The sequence below is a fragment of the Lynx rufus genome, unplaced genomic scaffold (genome assembly GCF_022079265.1).
Source record: "Lynx rufus isolate CCGP_SWC_20201006 ecotype Redwood Valley unplaced genomic scaffold, mLynRuf1.p SCAF_16, whole genome shotgun sequence".
Lineage (NCBI taxonomy): Eukaryota > Metazoa > Chordata > Mammalia > Carnivora > Felidae > Lynx > Lynx rufus.
Genome location: NW_025814830.1, coordinates 30,476,962 through 30,496,909, shown reverse-complemented (window position 1 = coordinate 30,496,909; position 19,948 = coordinate 30,476,962). Strand labels below are relative to the sequence as shown.

Genomic DNA, 19,948 nt, shown 5'->3' with positions numbered 1-19,948 from the left:
TTAAGAATTATGGTTGTCTGCGGAGTGCGAGAGGGATGTTACGAAGGATAAAAGAGAGCATGGGATGAAATTTGCAAGAGCTACCGTAGGGGACCTGCCAGGGTGTCACAATACAAAGAATTAAAGAGGTGCGGAAGGGGGCCAGTGAAAGGCCAAAGGACTGGAAACACTGATCAGCTTGTGACTTCCCCCATCAATACCCAGTGGACCTAGAAAAGACACGGGAAAGCAGGAGACAGACGCCCCGGGCCGAACCGTGTCCCTCTAAAATGCTGAAGCCTAACGCCCGACACAATGGCATTTGGAGTTGGGAGTCTTTGGAAGGTTGAGAGGTCCTGAGGGTAGGAATAGGGCCCTTATAAGAACAGGAGGAGACACTAGAGCTCTCTCTGTCCTGTTGGAACATGGGGAGAAGGTGGCAAGTCAGAAAGACCACTAGGAACTGAATTGGCTGGCACCTTGATCTTGGATTTCCTAGCCTCCAGAACCTGAGAAACAAGTATCTGTCGTTAAGTCCCAGTCTGTGGTATTTTGTTACTGTAACCTGAGAAGACCAAAACAACCGTTAACCAGACTTGCAAAGGGAGCTCAGCCAGCATATAAACAGAAAATTATTAATGCTAAAGAACGGATCACTGAAATAATTAGTGACAGAAAATAGCAGCCCAGGGAGTAATGGTCAGGGGCAAGGCCACTGTCACCCACACTTACTGAAGTGAAGCACGGGCCCAGAGAGGCAGAGCTGCCGTAATTACCCATTAGCACTAGGCCACACCAGGACCAGAACCCAGGTCTCCTGGACGCCAGCCTCAAGCCTTTTCCACAACACTTCTGTCTCCCTCTGAGGTCTCGGATACCCACTGTGGCCTAGATGGAAACCAACTGCACAACAAGAAACTGCTTCAAACATATTTATTACTATTTGTACAGACTCTTAACCCTACAACACATGCTGGTGTAATGCGACAACGGCCTGGGTTCACGCCTCCGGCCAGGCTGGGCACCACTGTCCAGCAGGCACAAGTCTCAAGTGAGGCAGCTTTCTGAGGGGTTCCCAGGTGCAGCATCTCAGGACACCAGAAAGGGGAGGGGTGCAAGGAACACCTGTGTGCACAAGTCTGTGCTGTGCTGGGGATGGGCTGCCACTTTATAAAGGTTTCACAGCCTGACTCTGATTTGGGAGCCCCAGAGATTACTCTAGGAAGGTTAAGACATGATCAAGTATCTGTGAGACCATAGATAGGGACATGCTGGGTTTCTGTGGCTTGAACGCTTGGATGAGAGCCTCATTTTTTCAGTCACACAGTGGTAATGCAGAAAGGCATCAGGAGGCCTGGCCTGGTATTTAGAACTGAAGAAGTAGCCTGATCGCAGGCTACAGCTGTATCAAGTGCTCTGTGGTTTCCAGGTGGCTGTCGTAGTGACTCAGGAGTCCTTCAGTGTTTTCTCATTAACACCCTGTTCCATGGGCGGCACTTCGTATCTTTCAAAGCCCTTTCAATGTATCTGTAGATTTTCTTCTGGGCACTCTAGCTCACACCCCATCCCGCTCACCGGCGCTGGTTTAGACCGGTCAGGTTCTTGAGCTGATACAGGGAAGGAAACAGAATGATGAGGCCTTGCCCTGCCATTAGGACTCCAGTGGGAGAGACTGGGGTTTTCAAGGCGGCAGGCATGGCTAAGATCCACAGATCTGACATGCTAGGGGCCTGGGAATCAGCAATGTTTTTTAATGGCAGCAAAAAAAAAAAAAAGAGATGGGGTACTGAGGATCAGAGACTGGGGCTGAATCACTGTCCGTCTTATTAGGAGTTTTCTAGTTTAAAAGATTCGGGAACATTGACACATGTTTTAAGGGTCACAGGGCAGGATGGGGACGGGAGGAGAGCAGGGATGAGTGAGACAGTACTTACTGTCACTGCTGCACCCATGAGTCCTTGAACCAGTGCCTCTCCAGTGGACTTTACCTAGAAGGAGTCAGGGTCAGGCTCTTTTAAGCCCCCAGTACAAGCTCAAAGGTGAAACAGGTAAGACAAAAGCGGGGGCTGGGGGTGGGGGTGGGGGGACTCATGAGGACCCTGTGGACTGGAGGAAGAGCCTATGATCACAACCACAAATGGCCCAAGTATGGCTCTTAGGGAAATGGCTGGCACACTCCCTGGGCAAGCCTTCAGGAGGAGGGGGGTGTGCCTAGTGAGGAGGCTTCCCAAATGGCTAGCCCCAACTACCTGCTTGGCAGTGTGGCCCATGTTCATTGCATCGTTAATCCGGTTTTCCAGGAAGCGCCAAGTGTCCTCAAAGTCTGGGGACGAGTCCTGCATCATCACCAGCTCTGTCGTGTTGTAGATGCCAGCCAGCACAGCTCGGCGGGTATACCAGTTAAACTGCAAAGAAACCCACCCAGGAAGGTGGGTCACCGCTACTGCTGTGGGCTGGGGAAGTCTGGGGGTTCCTACCCAAAGCCACGGGCACTAAGGGGTCCCTCCTGATCTCTTTTCCCCACAGATGCATTTGTTTCCCTGCAAGACATTGGTGTTCTCAAATTTGGCTGGGCAACAAAATTACTGGGAGATTAAAATGCAAGCTCCTGGGCCCAACTTCTCAGAGTTTAGAGTCAAGGGGTCTGAAGTAAGTGCAAGGAATCTGGACTTCTGATTAGCATCCCAGGCGATTTTGCTACATGCATCCATTTTGAAGCCTGTGAAAAGACTGCGTCTTAGGCCGCCTAAATTCTGGGAGGTTCTCTGGTCAGCCAGTTATGACCAAACCGTGGTATGCTCACCAGTAAATTGAGGGCTGAGACAGGCCCACGGACAGATTCAGAACACCCAAGAGGAGCGAGGGGCTCCAGTCCCTCAGTCACTTCAGGCTGGCCCAGCAAATGGCTCTCTGGAGCACTAACTCAGCTGCTTTGTGTTTTATTCCTTTAATTTCTTTGCTAATTTCATTTTCCCACCAGCTCTGTTGGTGGTGTCCTCCGACATGGGGGAAGCTTATTAAGTCCTTTGTTAGAACTGTGGCAGGAGTAGCTCTTCGCCTCCCCAGCTTGGACTCCACAGAGCACCATTACATATTAACTTCTTTTATGAAGGTATACTTTTTATTTTTTAATTTCCTACCAGAAATATGACAGCATTAACAAGTCAGAAGCTATCCTGGTGCCTGTTTAAAGGCTAATTGATCTCTTGGCAAAGCAGGCCAGGAGGGGCTCGGGGGAGGGAGTTCCTTTTTAAGGCAACAGCGGCTCCATGGCGTTCTGTTCACTTTTTTCAAATCAGTCTCATGAGGGGCGCCTGGGTGGCTCGGGTGGCTCAGTCGGCTCAGTCGGTTGAGCATCCGACTTCAGCTCAGGTCATGATCTCACAGTCTGTGAGTTCGAGCCCTGCATCAGGCTCTGGGCTGACTGCTCAGAGCCTGGAGCCTGCCTCGGATTCTGTGTCTCCCTCTCTCTCTGCCCATCCCCTGCTCATGCTCTGTCTCTCTCTCAAAAATAAACATTAAAAAATTAAAAAAAAATAAATAAATAAAATCAGTCTCATGAAAGACACACACTGAGAAATCACATCGCAGAATGTGAGTCTTAGGAGATTGAGGGGAAATGATTATAAAACGGCAGCCTTGTCACCAGGCCCTCTGATGCTTGTGTCACCAGGAGGGGACAGAGGGAATAATCACTGGTTTGTGGCTCGAGCGTGCATCCTTGAATGAGGATGTAGGTCCCACTATGGCTTGTTGAGGGAGATTCCTCGTCCCTAGTCTCTCCTTTCCAAGACAGGAGTGGCACTGCAGGCCCACTGAAAGGCTCTGTGATCAAAGACCTTTCACAAACTTCCCGAAGAAATGCTTAACCCAAGCCTCTCCTGGTGTCCTGTGGGTTTGCAGAAAGCACTCACATCAGTGGACTGGTCCCCAGCGTAATGCCACATGTCATCCACCATACTGGTGATCAGGCTTAGGCTGGATGGGATGTTGTGCGGGAGCATGAGGATGCTGAGGGCCTGAGGAAAGAATGACAGAAACAGGTACTGCACACAGGGAACACAGAGCACAGGTGGACGGTGCGGCGCCTCGCCTCTCCACGGAGGTATGTGAGAGGGCCTGCCCACTCCCCTGCTGAGACCCACCATCTCCGCCCGGTTGGCGTGAGCTCCTGGCAGCTGACAACCCTGGCTACAGCTGATGGGAGCCAGGGGCGGCCCCTACCCTCAGCTGGCCCACTCAGGTTCTCCATCCCCGGCACGTGGACTTGGGAATGCAGGCAGCCGGAGGGTCTAGACTGGTCTAAGAGTACTGAGAGCAAGGATGGTGGCGGGCACCCCATTCTGTAACACGGAGGTAGAAGCAGAGCTAGGAGGAGGGTCTGGGGGTAGTTTCTAGGTCCAAATCCCTGGGCCCAGCAGCATTCCTGCCCTTGATGCCCCGTGGCAACCTCACAATAAATTCCTCCCTGGGGTTTTGCTTAACTCAAGTTGGTTTCTGGTATCTGAAACCAAAAATCCTTCAACTAATACAAGCAATAGCACGACCCAGAGACGCTTCCTTAGCAGACATCGACTCTTGAGAGTACAAGGTCTTGTCACTTTACCAACTCAAAACTCCACTGGCTGTGGCCTGCGGGAGCTGGGTCAGAGGCCCTGGCTCGGCTGGAAAAGTTTTTTCTTATCGAAGTAGCCCAGAAGAAAACGTGCTGAGTCAGAAGGCAGTCAGGGCCCAATACACACACTTCCACTGCTTTGACTGCAAGGTGGAATGAGTCAGGCCAGAGATCTGAAAATCCAGCGTGGCAAGCACAGGCAGGGGACAGGACTCCGCTCTCGCGATACTCCCTCCACAGGCAGCCTGGGGTTAGGTGCACCGCTGCTGTTCCAAGGTCTGTCAACTGACTGATGGGCGCTATTGCTCAGTAGTGGGTGGAGGACACTAGACGATCCCTGCTGCCCTCTCATTCCTGATGTGCTTGGACTCCATTTTCTTAACTAAGAGAACGGCCCACACTGTGATATGCTTTGAAACAGGAAAAAGGAAGCTTCAGGAAAGGGGACAAAAAAGCCTTGGAACGAATACTCCAATTTTCAAGCATCACATCGACAACTGGAAAAGACATCCCAGTCCTCTGAGATCCAGGACACGACAGGCCTGTTAATGACGATGGCCAATAAAATCTCATTTTCTAATCTCCTCCATGGATTCCTCCTCACTGAAGACCTGGTAGCACACTCAGGCCACCAGGAGCCAACACGATGTGACCCAGTACGCAAGCCACTCACACTTCTAGGAACTGAGACCCAGATGGCTCAGTTACTCCCTCTGGCACGCCCAAGTCCGCACTCCCTAGCTCTACCAAGTGCACGGAGAATCCCCAGGTCTGTGCGGATTAATGAGCTAGCTTCTGAAGACTGTGCAGGGTCCTCCGAGTGCAAGGTGCTGAGAACTAAGAACACGAATGCATTGGTGCCCTGTAGCCTAGATATGGACTCTGTACCCGGGGCCAGTGCTCAATGTACGGAATCAGCATTCTCAGTCTGGTTTCCACTGCGTCCCTCAGGAACTGGTCTGTCTTCCTCTTCCTGGAAGAGGGAAAAGAAAAGAGTGGGTCTCTGGGTCAAAGGCATGGGCTCGGGGCTATCCTGCTTACTCGGCGCTAGGGAGGAGGGTCCCACCAGCTCCTGATGCTGGCCTGACTACAGCTGTCACAGAGAGGCAGCTATGTTCCAGTCCCCTCAAAGCAGCGGGGCTGCTCAATGCTCCTCTCTGTCGGCTCTGCCTGGATTGGCCTCCCGAGACTGTTAGTGGGGCCTGAGCCCCCTGATCCTTAACTGCCACCCTGAGCAAAAATGCCACAGGACTTACTCGGCCTGGCCCAGCTGTACCAGCTTCTGCTCCTCTTCCAGCACATGAGTGAGCCGAGCATTGCACTGTGTCACAAAATGCAGTACCAGCTCACTGCCGTCATTCCCAAACATGCTGGCTGCTGCAGTGGAGAGACCCAGAGACTACAAAAGGAGACAGAGAAAACAGAAAAGTGGCAGACAAATGTAGTGGACATGTGTTGTCTGTTCCTCACCAGCACCTCTTTTTCCAGTAACAGCAGCTTGATTTTTAATGGGATAACCCTATTCTTCATCCCTGGTCCGTGTGATTTGGGCAAAGCTGACCAGCAATCCTCCATCCTCCATCAACCCTTTGGTGTATTTTTTTTTTTTTTTTTTGAGAGAGAGGGCGTGAGTGAGGGGCAGAAAGAAAGAGAATCTCATGAGGGGCGGAGAGAGAAGGTGGGGGGGGGGGGGAGAGAGAGAATATCCCACGCAGGCTCTACACTGTCAGCACTCACCTGAAGCAGGGCTCATGAGCCAGCTCATGACCTGAGCCGAAGTCAGATGCTTAACCAACTGAGCCACCCAGGCGCCCCCTTTGGTGTGCTGTAAAGCCTGAGATCCAGACTTGGATAACTGGGGCTCACAGTGATTAGGTCAGGCACATGGACATGACCAAATCCAGGCCCTAAGAGGCCACCTCTGGACTTTTGCTAGTGCTCACGGAAAAGAAGTGCTCTCTTTCCACTGGGGCTGCTGAACCATTTTTAGTCCTGCGTGGGAATGAAGCTCACAGAGAGGAAAGCAAAGCAGACAGGATGGAGAGATTCCCAGCAGCACAATGGAGCTACTTCCAGACTTTTGTTATTAAATGAGTCTGAACACACCCTTGCCTGCTCCAGCCAATCAGAATTGAGCTCTGACACTTGTAACCCAGAGTCCTAATAAAAAAAAGGGGGCTGGGAAGAGCACTCAGCTCTTCTTCACCAATTCACTTAACCTAAACCTCTTGGAAATTAGGCCTCTCTGTTGTTAAAAAAAAAAAAAAAGAAAAAAAAAGAAAAAACAAAACAAAAAACAAAAAAAACCCCAAAAACCAAAAAACATTTTTCTTTTTTTAATAAATGTTTATTAATTTTTAAAATATATTCTTTTTTGGGGCACCTGGGTGGCACAGTCGGTTAAGCGTCCGACTTCAGCCAGGTCACGATCTCGCGGTCCGTGAGTTCGAGCCCCGCGTCGGGCTCTGGGCTGACGGCTCAGAGCCTGGAGCCTGTTTCCGACTCTGTGTCTCCCTCTCTCTCTGCCCCTCCCCCGTTCATGCTCTGTCTCTCTCTGTCCCAAAAAAATAAATAAACGTTGAAAAAAAAATTTTAAATATATTCTTTTTTCAACGTTTATTTATTTTTTTGGGACAGAGAGAGAGCATGAACGGGGGAGGGGCAGAGAGAGAGGGAGACACAGAGTCGGAAACAGGCTCCAGGCTCTGAGCCGTCAGCCCAGAGCCCGACGCGGGGCTCGAACTCACGGACCGCGAGATCGTGACCTGGCTGAAGTCGGACGCTTAACCGACTGCGCCACCCAGGCGCCCCACGTTTATTTATTTTTTGAGAGAGAGAGAGACAGAGCATGAGTAGGGGTGAGGGGCTGAGAGAGGGAGACACAGAATCCAAAGCAGGGGCTAAAACTCACGAACCATGAGATCATGACCTGAGCTGAAGTCAGACGCTTAACCGACAGAGCCACCCAGGCACCCCAAATGTTTATTCATTTTTGAGAGAGACAGAGAGAAGGGGAGGGGCAGAGAGAGGGGGACAGAGGATCTGAAGCATACTCTGCACTGACAGCAGAGAGCCTGATGCAGGACTTGAACTCACAAACCATGAGATTGTGACCTGAGCTGAAGTCAGACGCTCAACTGAGCCACCCAGGGGCCCCAAAACATTTTCTTTTATGAGTTGTTAAGGAGTTAACAATGCCACGATGGTCCTTTGCTCTTCCTGATACGTGGCAATCATCGAGCATCTACTGGAGGCAGAACTATGAGAGCACCAGGGAGAGAGGGAAGGGAAGGAACAAAAAAAGTACTAACTATAAATCCCTCCTATTGGGAGTGGAGAAAGTGCCTCTGTTTTGGTGGAAGTTATAGAGGGCAATTTGGCAGTATTCACAACAGACTTGCACCCACATCAATACTAATGGCAACTGATGTTTACTGTGTCAGGCACCCTGCTAAGCACATGACACACACGATCTCACTGTGGCCTCAGCCACATAGCAACTCCAGCTGGTGAGTGTTATCCTCACTCATTTTACAGATGAGGAAACTGAGGCTCAGAGCTCGTCACCACCAGGCTATACTGACTCTACTATGTATGTAACGACACCCTCAAAAATATACACACTCAGGGCTCCTGGCTGGCTGAAACACAGCATGTGACTTTTGATCGTGAGTTCAAGCCCCACATTGAGTGTAGAGATGACTTAAATAAATATTTGGAAAAAAAACATATTTTCTCTCTCTGGACCAGGTGGGGAGTTATTGTCTCAGCCTCCGCTTTGTGATGCAGGGGCCGTAGTCCACAAGCCACACTTCCAGCTCCATGTTAGGCTCTGCCCATCCATCGCTGGAGGGAGACCGTGAGGCTAGAGGAGGAGGAAGGGTCCCTCTCCTTCCTGTGGACGTCCTGTCTGCTGGCAGCTCCATGAGCATCTCCCCAGAAGCCACCTTCACCCAGGGGCAGTACTTCCCTCTGGTGGCCTGGCCCTGGCCGAGCCGGTCTGTACCCTTCCCAGAACCCAAAGAACTGGTTCCACTGAGCCACCATCACCCAGGGGACCCTCTCTCTAAACTTAGAGACAGCATCACTGGCCAAGTAGCTCCTCCTCCTCACCTCCACAGGGACTCTCCTTCAAGCCTCCCATTTTAACAAGTCCAATTTTCCCCTTTGTCTCCTTAGCCCTGGAGATGGGAGCTAAACCCTGTGGCAACCTCCGTAATACCCTAAGGGCTTCTTTTTATCCTGCCAGTTACCTGGTTACCAACTTTACACCCCATTCCCCCTTCACTGTATTAAGTTCTATTTGAATAACCGGTGTAGTTTCTGTTTGGTCTGATACACCACAAAACAGCAACTCCATTTCTCAAAATGCACTTAAATGTTGTACAAATACGTTTAGAATACTAAAAAATTGGAAACAACCCAAATGTTTATCAATTCAGTCAAGTAAATACAATGGGTATTATGCAGCCACTATGAATGAAGATATACACAGGACACAGTGAAAAAGACCAGTTACTGTAGACTAATGCAGTATAAGATTTTTCCAAACAGGGGCACCTGGGTGGTTCAGTCAGTTAAGCATCTGACTTCGGCTCAGGTCATGATCTCATGGTTTGTGGGTTCGAGCCCTGTATCAGCTCCGTGCTGACAGCTCGGAGCCTGGAGCCTGCTTTGAATTCTGTGTCTCCCTCTCTGTCCCTTCCCTGCTTGTGTTCTCTCTCTCTCTCTCTCTCAAAAATTAATAGACACAAAAAAAAAAAGTTCTAGGACTGTGAATATAGGTAGCTTTGATATATAGTGATTCCCTCCCTTTAAAAAAAAAAAAAAAGATTTTTCCAAACCATCCTGTTACATTTCTGTTCCACCACTTCCTGTAATAATTCTTTCTAACATCCTCTGCCACCCTCAAACCTTTGTCTCCTCTTACCCTTTTTAACTTCAGGTTCATGAGACAACCACACTACTTCACAGGGAACAGAAGCTGTCCCCTGGGAACTCCCTTAATATTCTAAAAACTAAACCCGTAGCTGTCTTCTCCAACCTCACCCCTAATACATCAAAGGCCAGTCCTCGCACTCATTTCCCAGATCTCCTAATTCTTGCCTTGAAGGGGCTCTGGACTTCGGATTTTGCCACTTTCTCTCGTACCTGTACTTCACCCTTGTTTCTGTGCTCTTGCCAGTGTTCAAACATGCTCACCCTTCCATCCAATTTCCCCGCAAGCTTGGGGTGGTAGACGTGAATCTGGAACTCCTTTGCTTTCTGTTCTCACTGTGCTCACAGGGCGGTATCTGGCTATGCTTGACAATTCTGTGCACCATGGCCTCCAGGTGAGCCAACGGCTTAATCTAAAGCAGCCATCTGTGCCAACGCAGGAGCAAACACCGTCAGTCTTACTGACAAAGCAAGGCGTGTTGGTCTCCTAGATGGTGCCCTCTTGCATTTTCAAACACCAGATTTCATCAATTTTAAGATGCACCTATTTTTTCATTTCATTTTATTTTTATGATTTTTATTTTGAAGTAATTTCTATACCCAACATGGGGCTGGAACTTACAACCCCAAGATCAAGAGTCACACATTCTACCAACTGAGCCAGCCAGATGCCCCCCTACTTTTTCATTTAAACATTCAGTGTGAATATGCAATTGACAACGTTCCCCAGTTTAATAGGTAGCATTTTTTCTTTTTTAGTGTTGCATAAAATAATGGCACTTCTTACAACCACTGCTGTCTTAGAGTCAATGAAACGTGGTAACTGTGATCATAGGCAACACCTATGCCTAAGGGGCTGCCTTTATAACCTAGCTCGCAAGAACCAACTCTATGGTATAATCTTTCTGTATTAAACAAATAAAGCTATTTTTACCCTATTGGGAAAACACACCCTGCCCCAATCCTGTAGCAGTGAGGGGCTCTAAGCTGGGCCATAAGAAAGCATGAGGCCCTCTGCTTTGGCCGGTGTGACTCCCTCCCGGCCACCACCCCCCCTCCTCCTATACACACCTGGGCTCCTTCCGCGATGGCCTCTGCTGTCCACCCGTGGGCAGGCACGAACTCCAGGGCTGCGGTCAGGATGCGGTGCTGCAGCTGCTCCTCACTCTCATGGTCCTCCTCCTCCTCACCGCCCTGATCTGTGTACCTGAGACCCAAACCCAACAGACACGTGGGGACGGAACCCAGCACACCTCATCTCACTGCCGGCTGCCTAACACGCAAAATGCGCCTGACCGGAAACCGGAGGCTCTGGGCCTCCTCTAAGCGCACGCTGGGAAGACGCTTACTTTTCACTAGTACTGATGTTTCAATGCCAACAGAACAAAAATTCTATCACCTTTCTCCTCTCATACAGTCACTGAGACAAGGGATCCCGTGAGTGAGGAGGTCATGTCATAGGAAGGCAAATGCTCCCATAGCCCCCTGGATTTCTCTGTTTACAGCCCTTAGCACACTGTTTCTTCATCTGTATTTGTACCAAACGGTAACTCCATGAGGACAGGGACAACGGTTGTAGTATTCACAGGGCCTGGCACAAAGGAGATCCTCAGAACATATTTGCTGAATGGAAATGAGAAGCACTTTAATCAGGAGACCAGAAAAATGATGGGAACACCCTAATTTCAGAGCTAGCAGAACTTCTCAGTGGCAGAATTAAGAAGAAAAAATATCTAATGGAAACGTAAACTATTTTCACCTCCCTAGAGGCCAATTTGGTCCCACACATGTAACAAAATTTTAGATGTGCACCTGCTTTGATTCAATGCTCCCCCTGCTGAGAGAATCACACACTTGATCACATTTTTTATAGCAGTGAAGGAAATCTAAATATTCATCAATAAAAGATAGGTTAAATAAATTTAAATTGTTTTTAATGTTTATCCTTGAGAGAGTGAGAGCATGAATGGGGAAGGGGCAGAGAGAGAGGGAGACACAGAATCCGAAGCAGGCTCCAGGCTCTGAGCTGTCAGCACAGAGCCTGACATGGGGCTCAGACCTACCAATGGTGAGATCATGACCTGAGATGAAGTCGGACGCTTAACCGACAGAGCCATCCAGATGCCCCAAGATAGGTTAAATAAATTTTAATACTGCCATTTGCTGGCATAGTATGCAACCATGAAAATCATGCAGACTGAGAAAACATTAAAAATGTACTATTGAGTGAAAAAACAGGTTCTGGAATGGTGTACAGTGTAATTAATCACTTACAGTATATAGATTTACGTATGGAGTATACTTAAAAAACATCAAAAAAGGACATTTGCAAAAACATTAGTTTTTTCAGGGTTTGTGATTTCTGGTAATTTTTGCTTTACTTTTATGAGCTTCTTTACTTTGATTAGATATTTTAGAGTGTACAGGCACAATTAAAATATAATAAAAAAGCAACAGTTTCCTTTCAAAGATAGCCTAGAAAATGATGGAAGGTGAAAAGGAGGATAAAGAGGAGAGAGGAAGGACAGACACACCCAAGCATGCAAAATGGCCAGAAATGGATGGACTGCGGTCCTGATACATACCTGGGGGGTGGACGAGAGGACTCTGGCTTGGGTTCTTCTGCTCTGTGTGTCTCAGGATGTTGCTGAGAAAAAGACGGGGGAGGTTGTTGCTTCTGCTCATCTGAAGACTTTAGCTGCACAGCTGAAGCATGGAAGGCACGTGACACCACGGCTGACTGGCAACGGGACACTGAAACAAGAACGGGGCTGGTCAGGCAGGAACACTTACCAGAGAAGACTCTTTGATGCCCCGAAAGGCGTGAGGGATGGGGAGAGGAAAAGCAGGGCTGAGTCTACTCCAGAACCACTTATCCGAGTATTGAGTCCCAGACAAAAGTCTTCGGTAAACTGGCAACCTTGACACATGATGTGGTGGCAAAAGCACGAGCCAGGGAACCGAAGACCTGGCCTCTGGCCTTTTGCTATCGTTTGTTCACTGTATGGTAATGGGCTTTGCCCCAATGAGCATGATTTTTAAATATGCAAATTAAGAGTAAGAATCTGTTTGCTCACTGGGAGTGTTGTGAAGCCCAATCAAAAAGTGAAAATGACCTGAAATTGCTACATATTTATATTATACCAAGAGCACTGGACTAGAAATGAGGCCTGAGTACTGATTCCTATAGTATTTATATGGTGTCTTCACACAGGTCACTAATCTCTATTTACTTACTCATTTAATTCATTTGAGCGAGAGAGACAGAGACAGAGTGAGTGGGGGAGAGTGGCAGGAGAGAGAGAGAATCTCAAGCAGGCTCCATGCTCAGGGCAGAGCCCAACATGTGGCTCAATCCCATGACTGTAAGATCGTGACCTGAGCTGAAACCAAGAGTTGGATGGGATGGTCAATGGTCAACTGACTGAGCCACCCAGGCACCCCACAGGTGTGGGGTTTTTCTCATGCTGATGTTTTCTCATTGGCAACACCTGCAACACCTTATTTACTATGTGAAGGGCTTTGGAAAGTCCAGGCTCATACTCCTTTTTTTCTTTCCCAACATTTTATTATAGAAAATTTCATACAAGTTGAAAGAACTATGACATGAACACCTGTGTACCCACCACCTAGGTTCTACATATCTATCACACTCTCCCGTCATCAATCCATCTTACGTTTGATGCATGTTGTAGACCTCAGTATTCTTCAGCTCCACACATTCTGCGTGCATATCATTAACCAGAGTTCAGTATTTACTTACTGGTCTTTTACTGAGGTAGTAGTTATATACAATGAAATACACAAATCTTAAATGTGCCAAATCTGAGTCCTGACAAAAGTGTACACTTGCATAACCTGAACCCCTAATGTGAAGAATATTATCATCACCCCAGAAAGCTTATGCTCCTCCCCGGTCATTCCCCCCCACCTACACTGTTCTGAAATTTCCACCCTGTCCTGTCCTAGAATTTCATCTAAAGGGAATCATACAGTATATCCTTTTTGTGCAAAACTTCTTTTGCATAATATATTGTTAACTGATTAGTATTTTTGTGGAAATCAATTGCTACTTTTTATTGCTGACTGGTATTGCATTAAGAAACACTAGTCTGTTGATGAACACCTGGGTTGTTTCAGCCTACTCTATCATGAATAAAGTCGCTGTAAATGTACTTGTACACACCTTGTGGTGGACATATGCTTTCATTTCTCCACCTAGGAGTGGATATGCTGGGGCACAGGCATTTCTTTAAACATTTGGATTGGAGTTTTGTATTAACAACAACAGAAGGACACTCGTGTTTTAAAAAGAAATCTATGGACTAACTCGGGGAACGATGATGTTAAAAGAAACACAGAATAGGGGCATCTGGGTGGCTCAGTTGGTTGAGGCTCAGGTCACCATCCCAGGGTCATGAGATGGAGCCCTAACATCGGGCTCTGCACTAAGCTTGGAGCCTGCTTAAGATTCTCTCCCTTTCTTTCTCTCTCTCTCTCCCCCCCATCCCCTCTTTCTCAAAAAACAAAACAAAACACAACACAGAACAGTAGGTGTAAAAATATCCGTATTTTAGTATTTGTACACACACAAAAAATGGAACAAATACTCATAAAACTTCGAACAGGATGGGAGAGGTCCCAAAGCACGACTGTGGAAACCACCGCGGAGCACAAGATTTGATGAAATCCAGGAGAATATTATTTTATTAGTTGTATGTTTATGTTAATACATCAATGCATACATTCTATTTACGGAGGTGACACTGGTTGTCCATTTACAGTAGCAATATAAAGCTGCCTCTTTTAAGTAAACGTCTAGTATTAAGAACTCGGGTGTATAAACAAAAATACTGACTATATTGTGGAAAAGGTGGGACAATATCATTGAATCAATGAAGTGAGGAGATGACCGACTTAAGAAACAACGGACTAGGGGCTCTCTGCGGCCGTTTCCAACTCTGACCCTGAAGTGGCCCTTCCCGGGGACTTGGCGGTGGACTTGCCGACAGACTGGGTCTGGGTCTGCCAGGCTGCAACTGCCGAACTGTGAGACCCTGGGCACCCACAGCCCTCTCTCTGGGGCTCCGTTAACTTCATTAAATGGGAGAGACAGGCCCCGCCCCGCCACTCCTGCCCTTCACAGCTCAAGAATGGGGGCAGAAACCAGCCAGGCGGCCCCTTCGAGCCCTGGACGCCGGCGGCTCCGCGCCGATGCCCTTCACCTCACCTTGCTCGTGGGCCGCCACGGCGGCCTCTTCCGCCCCGCACCCAGCCCAGGTCGGCTTCGTGCCCCCTCCCTGCTCCTCCCCGCTCCCCGGCTCGGCCGCCCCCTCACCGGGCAGGCACCGCAGCTGCAGGAGCCTCCAGCCCGCCCGGCCGAGCGCGCCTGACACCGCCGCCGCTGCCGCCGCCATCTTGGAAGCGGGCACGCCTCCGCCAGTGACGCGGCGGACACCCGGGAGCTCGCCAAGGCCACTTCCGCCCTACCCGCGCTCCCGCAGAGTCCTCATATCGCGAGAGGCGCGAGGTGCGAAGCCGGCTGCCGCGAAGAAGCCGGGAGTGAGCCCCGAGAGGCAGGTGAGCGTCGTAGAGTTGCGGCCCAGGAACCCGATCTCCCCTGCTGTCCCCTTCCGGCCCATCCTCGCCCCTGGAGCCTCTTGTTTCCTATTCCCAGCCCCGTCCCTCGGTGAACACGGAGCCATGACCACCTCCCAGGGGAGCACGGCGGGCTTTTGCCCGGGGAGCCCGTATGGCGGGGGGGGGGGGGGGGGGGGCGGGCCTGCCTGTCTCGGGCTCCTGCGCTGTGATGGCTTCTGACCTTCCCGGGCTGCCTCCTCTCATGCGCTGCCGGCCCGAGGTCTGAGGCTCCGAAGTCAGCGCGCTGAGAAGGAGGAGCCTTGACCTTGCGTCCCCAAGACCTGGGTCCTTCAAGACCCGCTTCTGCTAACAGCCAGCCGTTGTGACCTTGGACCTCAGGCCCTCGTCTCAAACACTGGGGGAGCTGAAGCCTCGGTCTTTGGGAGAGGTGGGGTACTTAACTCCCAGGTTGTAATTTTGAGCCAGTGACTTGCCAGAACCTCCAAAGTGTGGAGTTGGTGTTATTAAATAACAAAAAAGTAACCGAGTAACTTTTAAAGATCTAATTGGCTTTATTGAACAATTCATGAATTGGGCAGCATCCCATCCCAAGTAAAGGAAAGGTTTTTTTTTTAAAGGCAGAGGGGGTGAGACAGGGAAGTTATAATGCGGGAGGGGATTATTTCAGGCAAGGGGACAGAAGGGGTCTGTTAGGCAGATTACTTTACTAATGCTGACTGTAAAATTCCAAACTGACCCCTGAATTGAGATTACATTCCTGGAGAAGGTTGAAACCACAATTAAGTTAGCTGTTAGTTTCGGTTTGTTGATGATGTGTGCTTAGCACAAGTGGCTCCATTTGGGGCCTGTGGTCATCTTTTCAGCGGTATAATTTAATATTTCCCAAACTTGCCAGATCAAAAGAACCATCCAGGATGCTTGCTAATAAATTGGGTACCCAGGTCTTTCTCCTGGAGTGTTGATTCAGTACATCTGGGTGCAGTCCAGGAATCTTATTTTAACAAAGCCCCCAGGTGACTTGTAGACTCTGCAAGTTTAGGTAAGGTTGGTGGTGTCCATTCTGACATTAAGTGCCGATCTCTGAATGACTCAGGGAGGTCATGGACCAGGCACTAAACTGAAGTGTAAATGCAGAGTGCCTCCCTGTGATATCTGTCATCAGGGAAGGCTTCATATTAACAGGGAAAAGTACATGGTTTCCATGTTAGGAATAACTGATGACAGGAACAAAGCATGTCATTCTGTAAATTTTGTGTTTGCAGTTAGACCCTTGTCTTTGTATCTCTTTTGCACAATGCTTATCAGCTAGTCTTTTCAAAACATCTTGCCCTCGGGGCGCCTGGGTGGCTCAGTCGGTTAAGCGTCCGACTTCAGCTCAGGTCACGATCTCGCGGTCCGTGAGTTTGAGCCCCGCGTCGGGCTCTGGGCTGCCGGCCCAGAGCCTGGAGGCTGCTTCTGATTCTGTGTCTCCCTCTCTCTCTGCCCCTCCCCCATTCATGTTTTGTCTCTCTCTGTCTCAAAAATAAATAAACATTAGGGGCGCCTGGGTGGCGCAGTCGGTTAAGCCTCCGACTTCAGCCAGGTCACGATCTCGCGGTCCGTGAGTTCGAGCCCCGCGTCGGGCTCTGGGCTGATGGCTCAGAGCCTGGAGCCTGTTTCCGATTCTGTGTCTCCCTCTCTCTCTGCCCCTCCCCCGTTCATGCTCTGTCTCTCTCTGTCGCAAAAATAAATAAACGTTGAAAAAAAAATTTAAAAATAAATAAACGTTAAAAAAAATTATTAAAAACAAAACAAAACAAAACAAAAAAAAAACATCTTGCCCTCCCCTGCCTGGATGTGGAGAAAGCCCTTCTGAGCCAGAACTACTCCCCAGATGTTAAAATTTCAGATCCACAGCTCTGGATTTCATTAAAACACTACTGATCTGTGAGGTTTTGTTTTCTGAGTTCTGTCCACCGATCCTCAAATGAGCCTTTCCTGTGGAAATTCTAGCTCTGGGGTATCCTTCCTGAAATTCTTAATTCTTGACACATACCTAATTGTCCGGAGACAGTCTTCCATTTTCCTTTGAGTTTCTTGTTTTCTTGCCGATTATCACCTCTTTTTCTCTGCGTGTGTGTGTGTGCACGTGCACACACACACGCTCATTACATTTAAATGTTTCCTTTTTGAGAACTTTCAGTATTCTTAGAAGTTTTTAGCCACCTGACTTAAAAGGATTGATCCTTGGTAAGAACTGGTATGCAAACTTCAATCTTATTTTTTTAAATGTTTTTATGGGGGGGGGGCAGGGGCAGAGAGAGTGGGGTGGGGGGACAGAAAATCTGAAGCAGGCTCTGTGCTCGATGAGGGGCTTGAACTCATGAACTGTGAGATCATGACCTGACCCAAAGTCGGTTGCTCAACTGACTGAGCCACCCAGGTGCCCCAATCTTCTTTTTTTTCCTTTTGGCTCCCTTCATCCTTCAGAGGAGCCAAATGCCTCAAGATTTGGTGTTTATTGGGTACCTGAGAAATAAACAAGTGCATCTCCAGAAGTTGTTTTCAGACATCTGCTTTCCCTGCCTGCCAGTAGCATTTTAGAAGAGCCACGGGCACTTGTGTATAGCAGGCAGTGCTGGAGCAGTGCTTAACAAGGCCAGTTACGTGACAGTGCCTTCTTCAACTCCACCTCTTTTTAGATATGAAACTGAGTCACACTTGTAAGTATGTTGACTTAGGTGCCGGACATTTTTTCCTTAGAGTTGCTTTAAAAAGGCAGATTGACAGCCACACAGAACTCTGACGATGACAGGTATCACACTTTGGCTTTTAGATACTTTAAAGAACATTGTGTCCCATTTTATTCGGAAAATGCTGGCCGAGAGTGGTGGCTATGTCTGTGTTTTGAGGGTTAATGTTTAGTAAATGTATTTTATGAGCTCCCTCTTGCCAGAGAAGATTAGTTTGGGGGGATATGGAACGCAAAGCATTTTACATCCTTCTAATGTGCTGACACAGTCCCACTGGAGTAGTGCCAAAGATGTCATAAAGTGCAGCTCTTCTGTGTAATTCTAACAGTGAGAAAGAAGCCTCACATCTCTCCCTGGGGAGTCCTCAGTGGGCATAGCTGAGGAGAAAGAATAGGCTTTATAGGGACTCTTTGAAGCAAAGGCAATTAAACTGGCCACCAAAAACTAAGTTCTCTTAGAAGATTATTTTGTTGAGCTCTGTGCAGCAGACCCTGCTGAGGATCTGCATGAAATATGGTTTGCATATTCTTATCTTCTCATTTACTTCGTACAGCGGCCTTGCAAAATAGGAGATTATTATTCTTTATTGATGGGAAAAGAGGCTAATAACTAACCCATGATCATGTAGCTACTAAGTAGACAGTCCAGTGGTCGATAGAAGCCCAGTTCATCTGTATTCAAAACCTGTGCTCTGTAGAAACTGCCTCCATTTAAGGTTGCTGAAAAGGTCTAGACACCTGGCTTTTTGTTTTGCTCTAACAAACTTTTGCACCTTCTTTCTTTCTTGATGCTTTTTCTGCGAGTACAGTGTAAGGTTTGTAGTTGTTGCTGGTGGGCAGGGAGCTGGTCACTTTCTATTGTCCCAGCAGAGAACCTGGTGCCAACATCATTCTAGAAACAAGTTCGTTATTTCTTATAATCTGATGCCCAGCAATCCATGGTCCTATTTTCCCTGGCTGGTTCTTCTGTGCTGACAGCATGGAGCCTGCCTGGGATCCCCCACCCCCACCCCTTCCCTCCCTCCTCCCTCCCTCCCCTGTTTACATGCACTCTCTCTCTCTCTCACAATAAATAAATAAACTTAAAAAAAATATGTTTGCGGGAGTTCTTCCTCAACATCCTGTGCCTGTTAAAAGCTTAAAAGTTTCATTTCTTTGTTGTGTACTTTTTAAGGATTTAAAAACGATTCAGTGACTAAGGAATGTTGCTTGTCTGATAATACTTGGCATCCTTTTTACTGGGGCTTGCAGTCAGGTCGGGATAATAAGAAGTGGACATTTTACATGGAAGCAATTGGATAAAAGGTATGATGAAAGCAAAAAGGCAAAGGTTTTTCATAGAACAAGGAGGGATTCACTTGGGAGAAGTGGGAGATCCAGGTGGAGCCAGATTATTTATGGAGAACCTGATTCCAGAAGAATGACTTGATTTCACCTAGAAAATAAACTTCTTTAGGAAGTGAGTGACAAAACCAAAGTACTATAGTATTTAAGGATGACTGGCTAATTTGGCTAAGATTTGTAGGTGGAGGAGCAGGTCGTTTGAAGTGAATATTTTTAAGTTTTTATTGTTTTATTTTTGAGAGAGAGAGAGTGTGAGCAGGGGAGGTGCAGAAAGAGAGGGAGACCCAGAATCCGAAGCAGGCTCCGGGCTCCAAGCTGTCAGGACAGAGCCTGACGCGGGGCTCAAACCCATGAACCACGAGATCATGACCTGAGCTGAAGTCTGGCTCTCAACGGACTGAGCCACCCAGGCGCCCCTGAAGTGAATATTTTTGAGGACGGAAGAATGTAGTGGACGTGGCTTAAATTCAGTCCGAGTGCCTGTGGTGGCATAATTGTGACTGAGTTAGCCACTTCTGCAGAAGACAGGAGTGTTCAGCACAACACTGATCCATACTTGACCTGGCTACCACGGCTTCTGCCTTTATGCCATTTATTAGAGCTATTTTAGGTTGGAAACTTGGTGGCATTAATGTTTAAGAAAGAAAGGAGGAGCCAAGTAGAATGCTATAGCCTGACCTGATTTCATTGTGAGCACATTCTAGACTCATCTCAGTATCCAGTGGAAGAGAAAGTTGCCT

At 48.3% G+C, this 19,948-nt stretch overlaps 2 protein-coding genes across 2 annotated transcripts in view; one reads left to right on the top strand and one right to left on the bottom strand.

Annotated features, from left to right (window-relative positions):
* Positions 1–895: 895 nt before the first annotated feature.
* COQ9 (coenzyme Q9) lies at positions 896–15,238 on the bottom strand. Its single transcript, XM_047078465.1, is given in 9 exon segments — positions 896–1,586; positions 1,914–1,967; positions 2,229–2,384; positions 3,894–3,998; positions 5,483–5,567; positions 5,851–5,993; positions 10,604–10,739; positions 12,118–12,286; positions 14,871–15,238. Coding segments are annotated over 9 exon segments (1,251 nt in total). The 5' UTR covers position 15,238; the 3' UTR covers positions 896–1,550.
* Positions 15,032–19,948, top strand: part of CIAPIN1 (cytokine induced apoptosis inhibitor 1) — a 16,940-nt gene continuing 12,023 nt past the window's right edge. The window contains exon 1 of the mRNA XM_047078466.1: positions 15,032–15,112. The gene's annotated coding sequence lies outside the window, so the exon portion shown is untranslated. The remainder of the gene's footprint in view (positions 15,113–19,948) is intronic.